The sequence below is a fragment of the Amborella trichopoda genome, chromosome 13 (genome assembly GCF_054954075.1).
Source record: "Amborella trichopoda isolate Santa Cruz 75 chromosome 13, AtrichopodaSantaCruz75HAP2 v2.0, whole genome shotgun sequence".
Taxonomy (NCBI): Eukaryota; Viridiplantae; Streptophyta; class Magnoliopsida; order Amborellales; family Amborellaceae; genus Amborella; species Amborella trichopoda.
Window position 1 is genome coordinate 5,588,990 of NC_142348.1, and position 12,842 is coordinate 5,601,831.

The 12,842-nt window shown below is 35.1% G+C and overlaps 1 protein-coding gene across 1 annotated transcript; it reads right to left on the reverse strand.

The window, feature by feature from the left end:
- Positions 1-4,685: 4,685 nt before the first annotated feature.
- Positions 4,686-12,756, reverse strand: LOC18428740 (phosphoglucomutase, putative / glucose phosphomutase). The gene is made up of 7 exons (XM_006838040.4): positions 12,030-12,756; positions 9,782-10,048; positions 8,573-9,089; positions 7,187-7,386; positions 6,669-6,781; positions 5,373-5,513; positions 4,686-4,992 (listed from the first exon to the last, which is right to left on the reverse strand). The coding sequence occupies exons 1-7, from the start codon at positions 12,741-12,743 to the stop codon at positions 4,911-4,913; spliced, it is 2,034 nt and encodes a 677-aa protein (XP_006838103.1). The 5' UTR covers positions 12,744-12,756; the 3' UTR covers positions 4,686-4,910.
- Positions 12,757-12,842: the final 86 nt, after the last annotated feature.

Consider the following 12,842-nt stretch of genomic DNA (forward strand, 5'->3'; position numbering starts at 1 on the left):
ATTTTGAGATTATACATTTATCAAAATTTTGAATCCAAAATCTATCTCTAAAATAGATTTTAGAGAGAGGACTCATTTCAATAGATAAGTTGGCCCACTCATAGAGACCTTGTCCTTTATGTCATATATGACTAAAGAATGTAGGTATGTGTACTGTTGATGATTGATGTCTTGTATTATGAGGAAATAGATCTGCCAAAGTAGAGTAAAAAAGATTATTTCGGAGGGCCGTTAAATTCCCACAATGGGATTCGATATATCTGAGACTTAATATATATTCGTACAAGGGTATTTTGGTAATTTGTACCATCTATCTGAAACTTGATATATATTGTTGCGATTGGGGGTTTATCTAGGGTTAAGAAAAAAAAATGCAAATTACTATGTAATCAGAGAGATGTGAGGAATAAAGCTTTTTGTAACCCTATTCTCCATTGCTAGTAAAGAAGTTCTCATCTCCCGTCGTAAGCACGTTGCCGAATTACGTATATCATTGCATTGTAGTTGGTTGTCTTTTTCTTTTGTGTTTGTTTCTTCTTTCTAGTTTTTGTGGATTGCTTTTCGTTTCTACAAATCATGTCCCCCTTTATTGCAATAGCCAAACTGCCCCTCTTTTGTTGCTTTCTTTAAAGGGTGCAGTTTGCATATGGATGCATCTATAAGTGTAGAGGTAAGGTGCACCTTCAAATTTTATCATGGTATATAATTTTGATGTAGATTTTTTTTAGGATTATCTCAAAATCTATTTTTATATCTAATTATAAAATTTTAAATTTAAAAAAAGGTTAAAATTGAATAGATCTATAAACATATGAAAATCTTGAAAGTGGACGTTGTAGATAATATATTGTAAAATGCACTATGTCTGAGACTTAAAATCTTTTTATTTTTCATCATATATCTCGATGTCAAGAAAGGTTTCTATGCTTCCCCTATAACATAGAAGTTCTATCCTTCCCCTACCATCCAGGTGTCCAATTTTGATCAAGAGAGCCACTCACCATTTGATCTTAGATCCGACGTCTCAAAGTATTTTATTTTTAGTTTTTTTAATACAAATTTTATGAATATGAAATTTTGTATGTGGAATCTTCTCATTGGGGCGCACCAATAAAAAATATTAAAAATAAATTTTCAATAAAATATAATGACCAAAATACCCCTTGAAACTTTCAAAGGTATTTTGGTCATTTTATCGAAAATATTTTTTTTTATATTTTCCGCTAGTGCGAGTTTAATAGAGGTATGGATGTACAAAATTTGGAGTCAAAATAGTTTATAGAAAAAAAATAAAAATAAAATAGTGTAGAGATATGACATTGTGATTGGGGCAATCTTAGCCCTCCATTCAGAATGAACAGTTGGATAAAGGGGAAGATAGAACTTCTGTTCTGTAGGAGAAGCATAAAAAGCTCGCCCCTCGATGTCAAGATGATCAATCAAAAGGTTTTTCAACATTAAAACTACTTTTTCCGATGGATTTTTGAGGGGCATCCGTAGTTCTACGTTATAAGGTAGCATCCTTATATAAACTTTTTCCTTCTTTAAAGACTTAAATTTCAATCTAAGAGGGGCCGGCAATTGTCTAAAAACAACAAGTAGGATTTTGCATGTGACCCCAAAGTTTAGATACTTCCTCGTTTTTATTTTGGGAAACTTTTATATGTGGCGACACTTACCTATAAAATATGGGGCAATGATTTAATGCATTGGTTGTATCACACAACCACATTTCCAAAAAATCATGTTTGTGATATTTGTATGACTCAAAATTTTGCACACACACTCTCTTTATCTCAATAATCAATATAAAAAAAATAAAAATTGCCTCCGATATATGATCAAAATGAGTCCCCTCCGACAATAAATTTAGATCGTCCATGTGATGAATTTCAAGATCTAGGCCTTTATAAATTCAAAATCATTTTTTTATTTTTTTAATATTATTAATCTAATGATAATAATATTATCTAAAAAATATGAAAAAAATAAAGATCTAGGCCTTTATAAATTCAAAATCATTTTTTTATTTTTTTAATATTATTAATCTAATGATAATAATATTATCTAAAAAATATGAAACAAATAATATCATTCTAAGGCTTAGATCTAAACATCTGACCAAAATCAAAAGCCTATATTAATTGGGTTAAAAAAATACTTTGTAGATTACGTTTTCAAATTGTTCTTTTTTGTGATTGTTCATTAGAAAAAAAAATATATTTTAAAATCTGAATTAAACAAATATTTCTAATATAGTTTTTGAAGGTTGATGCATTACATTACTACCCTAAAATATATCTTACTACTCTTTTTAGTTGCTTTATCTAAATGGAATGTTGCAATAGCTTTAGTCACAATGTCATACCAAATATTGGTTTATTACAAATTATTTTTTCGACAAACCATATTGAAATAAAATATGGGGAGTGCTTCCTCCATGGGTGTGCCTAAAATAGTAAAAAAGAATTTGATAAAATAAAAATAAGCAAAAAGTCCATGCAAGTTATGGGGTATTTTGCGTATTTTTATTAGGTGCTCCCCTCTTTAAGTGCATATTGGATCTATATGAATCATGAACGTCCTAAAGACAACATCAAATAAGTGCCACTGACTTGACCCATCACGTGTGGCTGTCGACTCGGACCCATCCGAGTTACTCAAAACCGCATACTGGACGTATTTGTTTAAGTCTACCGGACCCATCCGAGTTACTCAAAAGCTTGGGATCTTTAAAAAATTCAAAAAATTATTAAAAATTTTAAAAATAAAAAATTTATTTGTAATGTGTTTTTCAAAATCTAAAATCCAAATTTTATTTGTAACGTGTTTTTCAAAATTCAAGATTTATTTATAATGTGTTTTTCATAATCTAAAAAAATAAGAAATTGATTAACCTCATTTATATGTGTTTTGTTTAATATTTCTTTAAACAGATTTTCCATATTTTTGGAATTTATTTTTAAAAATTTTTGACATGACCCGTTCTTGCCTGACTCAAGCTGGATACCCAGACCCAGTCTGGGTTACTTGGCCCAGCCCAAAGCAGGATACTGTGCCCGAGACGTGGTTTCCTGCATTGTATCACACTCCTTCAACAGCCCAACAATATGAGGTAGGGAAGGTAATGAGAATGGATTCTAGTGACCTACCATCTACAAAACAAAACAATTATTTCAAGATTGAGTTAGAACCAATGTTAAAAAAAGCGACTCGGTCAAGGTATTCGGACCCTGGCTGAGGGGAGTCACTTGGCTGAATCCGAGTAACTCGGGTAAGTACAACTCACTTTTGGGGACTCTCCTCGTACAAAAAAAAAAAAAAAAAAGCTTTCAAGAAGTGATGGCACCCATAAAGGACCCTTCTATTTTTTCTTATCATTTTTAGTTTTTATTTATGTAAACCCTTTAACTATGTTTTATAAGATGTCCACCTTAAACAATCAATGTATCAAAGTAACTTGCACCTCCAAACTTTGTTCAGAGATGCAATATTGGCACCAAAAATTTCTATGATGTTCTGGAAAGGTATTTTTACGCCTAATTGTAACATTTAAAGTTACAAAACGGTACAAACCTCTATATACACTTAGAAATCTTGAAAAACAGGAGGTCCAAATAATATGTTACAGGATGCATAAGACTTAAAATCTTTTTTTTGTATCATACACCTCAAGGTCGAGATAATCATACACCATCAAAGTGACATTTTTGGTGGTTTTTTGAGGTCGATGTACCTCTACAGTGTAAGGTTAAACCTTATCTAAACTTTTTTCTTTATGGAGTGATTATCTTATGGGTGCAATTGGCATATGGATGCATTCGAAGCTGTAGAGGTAAGTTGCACCTTCAAATTTGCTCATGGTATATAATTTTGATATAAAATGTTCTTAGAATTACCTGAAAATATATTTTTATATCTAATTATAAAATTTTAAATTTTAAAAATGATTAAAATCAAGTAGATCTATAAACATATGGAAATCTTGAAAATGGACGGTGTAGATAATATGTTGTAAAATGCACTATTTTTAAGACTTAAATTTTTTTTATTTTTCATGATCATACATTTCGATGTTGAGATGATCAATGAAAGGGTTTTTTAACATTAAAAGTTTTCCGATGGATTTTTGAGGTGCATCCGTAGTTCTTCCTTGTATAAACTTTTTCCTTATCTTATATACATGGAGGGTGAAGCCCAAGCGACAAACAAAGTTACATATCATCAATCAGGTGCAACCAAAGACCTCCTTATATCAAGGATATATATGGCATGAACATTTATAATATAAAGCATGGCGCACCTCAAAAATATATTGGAAAAAGGTTATTCTGAGGCTGAAAAGCCTTCTAATTGATCATCTTAAACTCAAGATATATGTATAAAAAGAAAAAAAAGCAAAAATTCTAGCCCCTAAAAAAGAGTGCGTCTTTTAACACATCATCTAGACGTTCTAGCCATTGTAGGGGTTTTCGGCACACGAAATGCACTTCTAGCCTGCAGGGGTCCGCTTTAATCTGATTGTTTTAGGTTGACACCTTATATAAACTCACCCCATATAAATCCCATTATTGATATATATAGACCTCACTCATATAGACCCCATTATTAATATGAGACACATTTCTGCCTTTGTGCTTCGACTTAAATAGATGTATCATTTGATTTGATTGAAGAAGGTCATGGGTTCAAATCCTAGAACTTTGTTTCAAAAAAATCCCAAACAAGATTACCCAGCCTTAATTCTTTTAAATGAGAAACATTTTGAAACATGTGACCATGGCCGATGCCAATGCCCATGCCAATTATTTACACAAAAAAGAGCATGTATATGGTGTACACATCCTCCTTTAGTATTATACTCTATCTATTTTGCACCAATTTACGAGCCTCTTAGTGGAAGCTGGGAATCATGCATGAAATCCTTTTCTTGCAAAACTTTCGACTTGACTTGTGTCTAGATCTTCGTCTAAACTGTTTGCCCTGATAAACCTGAAGAGAAAGCACCTTAAAATCATGATAACACAATAAATTTGAAATAAGAAACCAATAAGAAAGGAACATAGGCTGACAATGGGCCGGTTGGCAGTTTGCCCAGTCGGCATGATCCTAAAAAACTAGGGTCTGAGCCACAAAATGTGGCTACAGAGCCAAGCCCTGAGACAAGGACAAGGCGGGGCTTGGACTAGGGATGCAACAGGGTGGACCCAGTTCGGTCGTTTCTTTCCTTATTTTTCTCTGTTTACTTTTATTGTATTTAGCCCAGCCTTGAGACCTAGACCAAGGTTGGGCTCAGGCCGGTCCTATGGGGGGTTAGGGTCAGGCTAAGCCAAGGATGGTCCATTGCCACTCTTATATAGCGAGAATCTTACCTTTCAAAGAGCATCCTACACATTGATTGGCAACCACTATTAATTGAAGATTGCATGTTTATGGCAATATTAGGGTTGTGAACGCTTTGACGAATGTGCACCCATCCGTATTGTCCATTCTCTTCATCCCAAACTTTGGCCCTGTAATAGTAACAAATCGTCGTTCTTGGCAATTTCATGGTGGTTTTAAAATTATTGTGTTTAATCCTGAAAATATTAGTGAATTTTGATGAAAATGTCTAATGCTGCAGATATTTTAAACAAATTCAACATAAAAAATTCTTAAGAAATTTTCAAAATGCATTGAAAATAAATCTTGAGAAATTAAAATGGCCATCTATATGTCAAAAAAGGTCCAAAGTATATAGAGAATGTTCGGTTGCACCATTGTCACTGAAAATTTACTCTTTCAATAAAATTAATCTTACTAATGAATTATATACTGTTTTACATTGTCCATTATGCAGTTGTTTGAGATAAACCTATAGGTAGTTTTATACATAATTTTATCTTTTGAAAAAAATTTGTTTAAAGCAATTGGTTGAAACGCACTCGTTTTTAGCTAGAAATAGCTTTTAATAGATGGAAATGCCAAAAAAATAAGAAATTAAATAATATTGTACCATTTAATAATATAATATTATCTATAGTATATTTATTGCATGTAAGATAATATAAGAAAATTAATTGTCATACAAACAAGTACAATTTAAGATGATATTACTGGTTATCTCAAAATCAGGTGCTAGTATCATGATTTGGATAAAAAGAAGAATGGGTTTCTATGAGTCAGCCGACTCATACTATATATATGCGGGCCCCCTCTTAAACCATCTTAGAAATGGATTTTTAATCTAAAATTGTAAGGATTCATGATCTAAGTTAAGATGATCATGAACATAAATAAAAAATAAAAAATAAAATGTTTGATATTTAAAATGTGATTTTTTGAAAAACATTTTACACGGTATAAACATGGCGAGCGTTTTACAACGGACTCTTACACCCGCCCACTCATGAATGATTTTTCCTAAAAAGAGCACTTTATTTCTTTTTTTTCTAAAAATCCCATGATAATATCACGCGTTTGAAAAAAGGAAGAATATCCATTTATTTTCTCTAAAAATCACTGGCTAATATCAAGCGTTTGGAGAAAAATGAAGATATTTCCTAATAGTGCGTTTCTTTATTTCTTTCTCTGTTTTTTTTGAATGCTAAGGTACGATTTCCAGTAACAAACATATAATTATGAGAAAATGATGCATTACTCAAAAATAAAAAGATAGGTGTGTTTACCTATACATATGAGCATCAATGGCCGTTGGCTCATCATTTGTGTCCACAAGGCAACCCTCACTGACCCAACAATCACCGCAGGAATCCAATTCCCATCCTTCAAGTCGCCCTTCCTATTAACATTATTCCCAAATAATTTTGTGACTCCAAGTAGATAGAGAAAAGCTAGTTATAATATCATTAACAAAATAAAGTTCATGACAAATGAAATGTCCGAGCATTTAAGATTTTAAACACGTAAGATTTCATTTTTGATAAGATAGAGATTGTTGTTGCAGATATTTTCCATATGTTGATAGTAAAAAGCAATGTTTTAAAGCTAACAGATTTCCGATCCGGATTGTCGATCTAGATAGGAATTATTTAGGACCGAACTGATTCCACGATGGTATCGTTTAGGCCCTGTTCCCACCGAAACCCGCCCCGAAATAATTGAGAGAAGATTAAGATGATAATAATGGACATTGAAGAGAAAAAAGAAAAAGAGATGAAGAATTAGAGAGGGTATCCTTCTTTACCTCTATGAATCTCCTCAATGCCTCAATTGTTTGGGCTCCCCTCTCTTTAGCCTGTTGGGGATGGGTCAATATGTTCATGCGTAGCTCGACAGACTCTGTGGGTTCCTCCAATTCTTGAATAAGACTTCCAATCCCTTCATTGGAGCCTGCCAGCCTCATTCTGACCATTTCTATTATGATCTTCACCACCATATAGGCACCTAAAAAATGCACCAATGAAAACTAGTAATATTAAATCGAGATGGTATATTATGAGATCATTTATTTTTTATACAAGGAGCTCACAATTGGTACTACCCATTAGATATTAAATTGGATGGCTTTGAGTGTGTCACAAAGTTTGAGAATTTTTTTTTTGAACTTGGAGTCTAGGGATTGACAAAAATGATTGTGACTTTCTTGTATTAAAAGTAAATGGTCTCTTTGTATATTTTTCTATTAAATCATGATAAAAAACAATAAGACCAACTTTACATGGGCTATAGAGAACATTGGCTAATTTATAAAAACTTAAATAATGGTATCTCTAAAGTTTCTTATTTATCTATGGAAAGGTATATAATGAAAACATTTCCTTTTGATACAAGGATTTCACAATAATCATTGACAGTAAGATTTGAAATCGTGTGGTTGAGGATGTGTCAATGTTTACACACAAAGTCCACAACAAAATTTCTCGAATGCTGTGAAATACTTTACTCTATTGAATTTCACATCTAATTGCTAAAAAGTGATTGTAACTTCCTTGTACAAACAATAAATAGTTTCATAACATAGGGAACAAGAGAGTAGGACAAAGTACACAGCTCCATTGCTCTCTCTCTCTCTCTTCAAGTTAGGCCAAGCCAAAAAAATGAAAGATTAAACAAGCAATCAAGTTGAAAGAAAAAAAAAAAAAGAGGTTGAAAACAAGAAGCAAGAAAGAAAATAAAATTGAGAACGTTATTTATTATTTGTTGTCCTTTTTAATTTTTTTTATCCATGTTTATGATAGAGGTCCCTCTCTATGGGGACCCCTTTTTTAAGAAAAATACTATGATATTTATTTTTTGAGCTTTATTCTTGTTCTAGGATTCAGGCTTGAGATCCAATGGTTCGTAGTTGATGATTGTAAGACTACATCTCAAATCCCATTCCTTTTGTAGAACCATATAAAAAATGCTTGTTCTTCTCTAACTTTACATTGTTTCTAGTGTTTTCGTTCTCTTTTCTTCGATTAAAAGCATTAGGAAAAATCTCAAAATATCTAGTGAGAAAAAATACACACAAGCACAATTCACGTAAATTTTAAAACTATATTGTTTTGTGAAAAATCTACAACAATATTTCGAGATTTATAAAGAAAAAAAGCAAATATTTGTCATGAACGAGGAGGAAAAAAGGTACCATCGTCGAGGAAACGGTTCTCCTTGAGTGCACCATGGCCAGTGGTCTCCATCATGAGATGCGTCTCCACGCCCGCTCTGTTGAGCTGCACCCCCTTGTCGATGACATTCCGGTAGCCGACACGATACAAGCAATGGTTGCCGCCCCTACTTGTTATGAACCGGGTCAGGGCAATGCTGGTTCGCGCGTCTGTCACTATAGTGGAGTCAGGATGTTGAGAAAGCACAATGGTCGACATGAGAGCGATGAGTCGGTCGCCGTTAATGGGGTTCCCCTTCTCATCAACCACGCCGCTCCGGTCCACATCTGTGTCGAAGACGATGCCGAGGTGGGCATGGTGCCTGAGCACTGAAGCCTTTGTTGTGGCCATGGCTACCTTGTCTTCAGGATTAGGAATGTGGTTAGGGAACATGCCATCTGGATCGAGGTTTAGGCTGCCTCCTGTGTCTGCTCCTAGTTTATCAAGGACCTCTCGGGCAAAGAAGCCCCCTGAACCATTCCCAGCGTTCACCACTATCTGCAACATAGAATCCACTGACATGGTCACAAATATTTCTATTGTTTTAAAAATACTTTAAAAATGTTATGGGTTTTGTTTTTTATTTTTTACTGTAGTTTATTTTTGGGTAATAATGAAAAAGAGTGATTTATATAGGGATCGTAAAATTTTAGGTAAAATACAAAATGCTCCACTTGCAAGTGGAAATTATAAAGAAAGTAAGTCAACCCATTTCTTCTTTTTTTTTTTTTTTTTTTCAAAATTGCCATCGATTAACCCAAATCTTGATTTTTTTTTTTTTAAAAAAAAAAAATGGGTTGACCGACCTTCTTTATAATTTTCGCATATAACCGGAGCATTTCATATTTTGCCTAAAATTTTAGGATCCATACTTAAATCACTCTTAATGAAATGCCAACCTCTTTTTTAAGAAAACCAAATGCCAAGCATTTTTTTTAGAAAACCAATAACTTTTATTCATGGTCAAAAGGCCCAAAACACTTTTCAATCTTTGCCAAAATGATAAAAAACACATTAAAAAAATCTCTTATTTTTTGAAATTTTATTTATTTTTTTGATTTTTTTTTAAATACCTAGCGGGACCACCAAAACCGCCCAAAACAAAATCGGCCGATACCCGGTTTCAATTTGACGGGCTGGTACCAAGTTGGACCGGCCGAGTTTGCAAACAATGGTTGAGAGAGAGAGACCTTGAACCCTAAGAGCGGAGTATCATAGTGGAGGGGATGGTTCACCCTCTCCTTGATAATGTTGCGAAGGTGCTCTGCATACACCCTCATGAAATCCACACTGCTCACCCTCACCCCAACCGTGCTAATTGCCCTTGGCTTCTCATTGCTACAGTAAATGGCAGCAGCCTTATCACATATCTCCTCCACGTCTTTGGAATTCAATCCACCATCAGCTGTGAAGAACTTCAGCCCATTCCTTGTGAAAGGTAAGTGAGAAGCAGTCATCTGTAATATTTCCCAACAAAATTTTGTTAAGAAAACCAGAACTTAGGGAGATAATATGGAGTATGAACAACATAAGTATTGTAATCAGGATTTAATGTTCTTGCGGTGTTGTTTTAAGCTTTGGTTAAAAAAAGCCAAGAAAAAATCAATTGGATTATTCTTAACATTAATATAAGGGTGGCAATGGGCTGGACGGCCTGGCCCGGCCTTAAACATGGCCTGGGCCACTAAATTTGTCCAGAGGATAATCTTGTGCTTAAATCCAGCCAAGTGGCTGGGGTGGGCTGAGCCTGCACTAGGGAACATGGCTGGTTTCGGCCTTTTATTTAATGAATTTTTTAAAAATGGTTGCTTTATTCTGGGTTTGGCTCAGCCCGACCCATTAATAGGGCCCAGCAAGGCTACTTAGGTCATGAGCAAGGCTGGGCCTCAAGGGTGCCAAGCCGTGCTCTAACAAGCCCTCAAGGGTGCCAAGCCGTGCTCTAGCAAGCCTTGGTCTTGCTCAAGCTCGGTGTATTGCCGCTCTTTCATTTACACCTAATAATGCCTTTAGGGAAAATACATTGTGCTCATTAGGGAGCATAGTGAAATTTAGTTCCCACTAGTGAGCATCCGTGACAAATCCAACATGAGTTGACTGTGGAGGAAGAACCATGAGGTAATCGTGTAACCGCAAGATTTAATGAAGTATGCTCCCTAGTAAGCGCAGCATACACTCCCTAAAGTATCATATCAAAAGGTATCAAGTATCATATCAAAAGATATAATTATTATCATCGGAGCTTTTTTTCAATTGTTTGACGTTCGATAATTTCAAAAAATATGTACAGATAAATATAACGTAGGACCGACCAATATCTATATATATATATATATATATATATATATATATATATATATATTTCATAAATTGAGACCTGAAAGTATAACGTGCTCTAGCAAGCCTTGGTGTTGCTCAAGCCCAGTCCCTTGCTGCTCTTTCATTTACATCTAATAATACACTCAGGGAAAATAATTTGTGCTCATTAGGGAGCATAGTGACAGTGAGACTATTTGGTCCCCCCTAGTGAGCATCCATGGCCAAAACCAAAATGAGTTGACTGTGTACCATGAGGTAATCGCATATCAAAAGATTTTATGAAGTATGCTCCCTTGTAAGCATACACTCCCAAAATTATCATTTTAAAAGATATTATTATCATCCCTATGTCCAACTTTTTGGGGTCAGCTAATTTCAAAAGATTTGTAAGGAAAACTATAATATAAAATCCAGATTCAACCCAAAAATTAAAAATATCAATATATTTCATAAATTGGACACAAACCTAGACCCAACCTGTCGAGTCCAATCTTTGGACCCATACCTGGACCTTGGGAGGGGTCTACCCGTCAGGTCCCAGGTTGGTTCGGGTCTTTTGCCACCACAACTTAATTTAAAGAAGAAAAATTTTTCTCCTGGGATTGTATACTGTGAGACCATTTATCTTTAATGTAAAGAGGTTACAAGTACTCCTAGCCATTAGATGTCTAATTGGGTGGCTTGAGGTTTGTCTCAAAGCACAAAAAATTTGTCTTTGGACTTTAAGTCTAGTCAAAGACACACTCATATCCATCTGATTTGAAATCTGACGGCCTAAAGTATTAAGACCTCCTTGTACTAAATGCAAATGATCTCTTTGTATATTTTTTTTATTTCTCCTTTACTTAAGTAAATGAAGATTAATCAAAATGCATATGACATACTAACTATTTAACATTTTACCCTTTCGTAGCCATCCCAACTTAAGACCATATGTTTTCTATAGGTATTTTGAAATTCAATCAAAAGATATTGGTAAAGTATTAATTTGTTGAGTAATTTGATAAATTTCCCTTAAGTAAAATAGCATATAACCAAAATGCCTCAATCAAGCCCTATCTAAAAACCTCACCATTTTATCTCAAACATAAAACTGATTTTTTCACCATATTAGGAACTTACCATGATGGATGCATCATAGGAAAATGAAGGAAGTATGGTGCTCATGAAGCAGGCAGGGGTGGTGGCGAGGCCAATGTCGAAGGCCTCACATCCGGCATCGCACAATCCCTCGAAGGCCGCAGAGCTCAACTCAGCGCCGGAGATGCGGGGGTCTCGCCCAAGGGAAACCCTCAAGGGGCCAGGATGGTCCTGCTTCTCCGCCACCCATAAGCCAAAGCTCTCGGCAAGAGCCCGCACTGCTTGTGGAGTCAAGTCAACCTCCTTTCCTTCCTCGCCTTCTAATGCGACACCCCTCACGTCCGAGCCATTCTGAAGCCTCCTAATTTTCGCTGCCGCTTCCTCTTTCTCTTCTCCTTTTGCTTCCTTGGCATAAACACTGGAAGTGGTGGTTGCCTCAGTTGATACCATCCGGAACGTCTTACTTCGCTGGAAAATTTGGATCCTCCGGGGTCTGATAGAGAGAAATGGAGATGATAGCACGTGCAATCTCGAACCATTTTGAAATCTGGTGATCTTAACACCATTGTTGTCATCCTCTTCTTTTGCCAATATGTTTGAGGCCTCTGTGGCCTTGATTGATAACTGCCGGAAATCTCCAGTTGGCCAGAAAATTTTAACGTCCCGGCGATGGGCCGACAAAGATGGGCGTGTAGTCCATGTGTAGTTGCATCTGAGAGACGTAGAGGTGGAGGAAGAGGAAGAAGAAGAAGACATGGTTGTGATAGTTGTCTCAATGTGGGCGTCTCATAGAAGATATAAGACGATAACACGAGGTTGATGGACCTTGTGTTCTTTACATTGAAATATCTCAAA

Coding starts and splice junctions, on each gene's coding strand:
- LOC18428740 (XM_006838040.4), bottom strand. CDS start 12,743: ATGTCTTCTTCTTCTTCCTCTTCCTCCACCTCTACGTCTCTCAGATGC. Junction 9,090..9,781: donor CTCCGCTCTTAGGGTTCAAG/GTCTCTCTCTCT, acceptor TCTATGTTGCAG/ATAGTGGTGAACGCTGGGAA. Junction 7,387..8,572: donor GAACCGTTTCCTCGACGATG/GTACCTTTTTTC, acceptor TGCATTTTTTAG/GTGCCTATATGGTGGTGAAG.